This window comes from Rutidosis leptorrhynchoides, chromosome 4 (genome assembly GCF_046630445.1).
Source record: "Rutidosis leptorrhynchoides isolate AG116_Rl617_1_P2 chromosome 4, CSIRO_AGI_Rlap_v1, whole genome shotgun sequence".
NCBI classification, from domain to species: domain Eukaryota; kingdom Viridiplantae; phylum Streptophyta; class Magnoliopsida; order Asterales; family Asteraceae; genus Rutidosis; species Rutidosis leptorrhynchoides.
The window spans coordinates 519,840,658-519,845,227 of NC_092336.1; the positions used below are offsets into that span (position 1 = coordinate 519,840,658).

At 32.3% G+C, this 4,570-nt stretch overlaps 1 protein-coding gene across 1 annotated transcript; it reads right to left on the minus strand.

Annotated features, from left to right (window-relative positions):
* Window positions 1-344: 344 nt before the first annotated feature.
* Window positions 345-4,206, minus strand: LOC139842520 (GDSL esterase/lipase At5g33370-like). Its single transcript, XM_071832652.1, has 5 exons — window positions 4,011-4,206; window positions 3,677-3,804; window positions 1,742-1,984; window positions 1,379-1,631; window positions 345-577 (listed from the first exon to the last, which is right to left on the minus strand). Exons 1-5 carry the CDS (start codon window positions 4,204-4,206, stop codon window positions 345-347), a joined length of 1,053 nt encoding a protein of 350 aa, XP_071688753.1.
* Between the last annotated feature and the right edge of the window lie 364 nt (window positions 4,207-4,570).

Consider the following 4,570-nt stretch of genomic DNA (forward strand, 5'->3'; position numbering starts at 1 on the left):
CGTGAAGATGAAAGGTAAAAAGATGATTTACCCTCACATGCAACGCACGTGTCAAGAATTAAAAGACTTTTTAACGGAAGTTAGACAGAGGCACCACCCACACAACAATTGTAAAATGAAGGGATCACCGGAGTCGGAAAAAATATCAGGGACGCCGCATGCGATTTGATGTAAAAATGAGGGACCGGCGCAAAAAAGTCTTTATTCTTCAGGTATATTCAGAATGCGTACTAGACTTCAATAAATTGTGAAATGTTATAATATTATCTGCCATGTTAAAATAACAGGAGAACTTACAATCTTAAGAAGTTGAGTTGTAAGCATATGATTTATCACTTAACAAATTACAAGTTGGAGTCAAGGTACATGATTGTGTTTATGTTCATGGGTCTCATGTAGTCAAATGTGCCGTTCATCATCTGTTGAACGATAAATCTGTTTGCTCGTTCTGTTGGATGGAAAGCGTCCCAAAACACGAACTTGTCTCTGTTGTCACACAATGATGATAACGGGGTGCATACACCCATACCGTTGAAACGTCCTTGTCCACAACATGCTGTGTCTGAGTTTTCAAATCCTATATATAATCACTTAAGAAGGTCAAAACTTTATGAATATTATATCAAAACAATATTGATGAGAAAATAACTTATCCTTTTAGAAGAATATCATCATCATGTGTTGGCAATTTTAGTGTCATCTAACAATCATTTTAGGTAATTGGAATTTACCTTAAAGCAATAATTATCTAGTAACACTTAACAACGGGTCTAGGAGAGTGCGGAGTGTGCGTCCTAAGAATTTGCTAGATACCGTCACTAAAATATCGGGTGTCAAGGTGGCTGCCCCCTTGTGGGGTTCAAGGGGCAGTGCCCCTGGTTGGGGTCCCGCTCCCTAGTGAGCGGGCGGGGGTAGAGAGGAAGCCGCCTCTTGCGGAGTCGCGCGGAAAGCACCCTGCACAGAAATTATATGTATATACCCTTATACCCAATCGTTACTTCCAAACGGTATTTCCCGCCAAAAGTTCCACCTTTTTGTGTAATCGATTTTCCCGCCAAATGAAGGGTTATGCCCTTTCTTTCAACCACCAAAATATAACAGAATTGTGAATTATGTTTTGGTACTTCGCTTTCGTATCAAATACAAAAAACACAAACTCTCTAATATCTTTCTTTGTAATCTTATTGCCTAGATTCAAAGTGTTATTCTTGTCTTATCCCAATAATGATTTCGTGAAACCCAAGGCAATGTAGAGTCGAAATACTTTTTTGAAAAAGTATTTACACGATTCATGAACCAATCAAATTATCAATTTCAACCCTGTTTTCGTACAAAAACAAGTTCTGCTTATTTTAGAAGAAGTGCTTGAGGGTCTTACCGAAGGCTTGAGGATTTGAGAAGATATCCTCATGCATCAGTTTGGTGTGGGCTGTAATAAAAACATGAGAGCCTAATTGATTATTAAGGTCTTGAACCATTTGGTAAAGTTGTGGTTCAAACAACTCGGCTGCAGCTTGAGGACTAGTTGCACATTGACCATCTAGACTGCGTCGTGCCCTCATTGCTGGTGCACACCCTAACGGTCCAGGACCCATCAGTATCGCCCTTCTAACTCCCAAATCGTACAACGTCTGCATCACGATCATATATTAAGTATCATCATACATCATTATACACAAAGTTTCCAATATGCTTATTGCTTAGCATTCTGTTATTGTGTCATTTAAAATTCCGAACTTACCATTAAAATGTTGCGATATTCAGATATAACATAGGTTACGTAATCAGGAAGCGAATATTGAAAAGATCTAGCGGAGAAGGGAGTCAAGAAATAGTTATTGACGAAATCGTTGCCACCTAAAGAAACAAGAACTAAGCCTTTGTTTACAAGCTGTTTGGCCTGTTTTTCACCAAGTAAAGCACTTAGTCTCTGTTGGTAATCCTTGAAGTATAGTATTTGTTTAGGCATTCTAATTGTGTTTGCCTGCATGAATTACAACAAAATCAATGATTATTCTGTTATTAGTACGTAGATCATACTGATACACAAATGTGTACAATAAATGAATAAAATACTGTATTTTGATGGTTACACAGGGAGAATTGGAAGCTGAAATCTAATTCAAGTATATTTAATTCTTATAAATTATAAATGTGTTAATGATTTATAAGTTTTCATAAATGTTGGTGTAAGCAATATAATGGATATAAAGATAAACTTTCATATTGAGATTTGAAGGTTAGTGATGTTGGCTATGGAAATGTATACTAGACTAACAAGAAACTGATAGCCCCCTAATATGATTTGATTTAATTATAAATATAAGTAAATTAAATTAAAGCTAAATCTAAATATGCATAAGATAATGAATATGTATAACAGGAGGTTTATATTAATATCCTTTTTTCAAAATGCACTAAATTATGACCATTGTTGATCTTTGTTTCGAAAAATCTAATAACTAAGAATAATATTTTTTAACAAAAATAAATAAGTTCTAATTGAACAAACTTTAATATTATTTTCACATATATGTTGTGCAATTTTATCATAAAATATATTTTAATAACGATAAAACGTTATTTTATTTTCTGTGAAAGGCAGTAATCTATATAGAAAAAAAATGAGGAATATACAAGGAGTGTAAAAAATAAGAACACGAAAACTACAACACGAAACCCAGGCTATATACAAAAATTATTTTGTACGATTATATAGTACTAGTACCTATAAATATTAGTTTAACTTAAAGTTTTTATATTCACGTCTATCTATATTGTGGTTTTTATATTGTGTATGCTCATTCACAATTTTAAACTTTTATTTTATATATATTGATAATAATGATAATAATGATTATTGATATTACTAAATTAATGATTCATATGTTTTTTTTGGCGAAAAAAGATTATATTATATTAAAAGGTACCTCTTCATTAAAACAATGAAGAACACACTTATAATGAAAGATTGCAGCATGAGAACTAAGCCTATTGACTCAATGATACATACATATTACATATGTGAGTTTATTTTGCATTTATCATTTGTTTTTAGCTGGCATGAGTTAAATCTGAATCAAATGTTCAGTTTTATTTTCTATTGGATATCATTTTTGACTGATTGAACATGCATTGCATCACATTTAATTATTATTAATGATTTCTAAAAGTATATTTTTTCATTAAATGCATATACCATGAAAAACGAACATATGTGGTTCGGCTCACCTTTAGCTAGTTGGCTAGGTTTTGTCGTTTTAAATTTGTTATGTACAGTTTGAAATCTAGTTGTAAGGCTAGTCGGGATGTTGTAAGCAGTGAGCCTTTGATGGTTTGTCGTTTTAAATTTGTTATATGTACCGTTCGTTTTTTAGAAATAACAAATAAATAAATATTTTTCAGTGATAATTAATTGAAAGCAATCAACATTTAATGATTAGTTATATTTTTGTTGACTTATAAAGTTGGAAAAAGGGGATGATTCTCACACACACTTTTTTGATCCTCACACACCAATTTAAAGAAATGGAGTATTATTAGAAGAGTAAAAGGTTAAAATAGGTGTGTGAGGATCAAAAAAATGTGTGTTAGAATCATCCCCCGAAGAAAAATTAATTGCATTTACTATATTATACTACGTAATATTTTAAAAATAAACATAAACACAACTTACAAACATAATTCCTGTATCATTGAGTATTCCAATACCAGCAGAAGCAAAGTTTGCACCCATTGGAAGCTTCTCATCTGTCAATTCTGGACTCAAATAAGGTAGCACAGGCTCTGATCCAATATATTCACCTGTCAATATAACAAAAATACCATACACAAATACAAATAAATTAAATCTGTACTAAAAGAAATTAAAAATTACGACAAATAGAGAATCTAAATCATACATATATCATTGGTTATGTTGATGACAAATAGTAACATCTTTTTGCTTAAAAAATTTTGTTAAAATCTTTTTTAAAAAATCAGAGGAAATGGGAGAATGAATGACAAACTGATAATATCGGGAATGTTGAGGCCGTTGGAAAATCGACCGTTGGGTAGATGTGAGGGAGTGTCGATGCCATAAGGCGGCATATCGGCTCGTGCAGTTGTATACAAGAAGTTGTTATTTCCGTTGTCGACCAAAGAGTCACCAAACACATAAAATGGTCGAGGTTGGTTTACTTTTGGTGTATCGCTGATGCCCATGTCGAAAAATGAGCCGAGAAACAATAAGAGTATAATCATTTTAAAGAAATTTGCAAATAGAGAAAGAACGAGAACGAGAACGAGAAGCTAAGCGTTCTATGCTAAAGAAAAACACTTGATTTGTTGAGTCTCGACCATAAATAAATATACTGAATCAATAGACAAGCAATTATAGTTGAATGATAATGTTGTCATAAATGTAATATTAAGGTTTTGAAAGTCAAGGTTGACTTTTGACAAAATAAGACTTTTTTCTAGGCATGTCATCAACATTCAATATGAAATTAGCTTTGACAGTTTGACTATTTGAAATTTTTTTTTTTTTTTTTGAAATGCAAATTTTATTTCAATCAATAAAACCAAT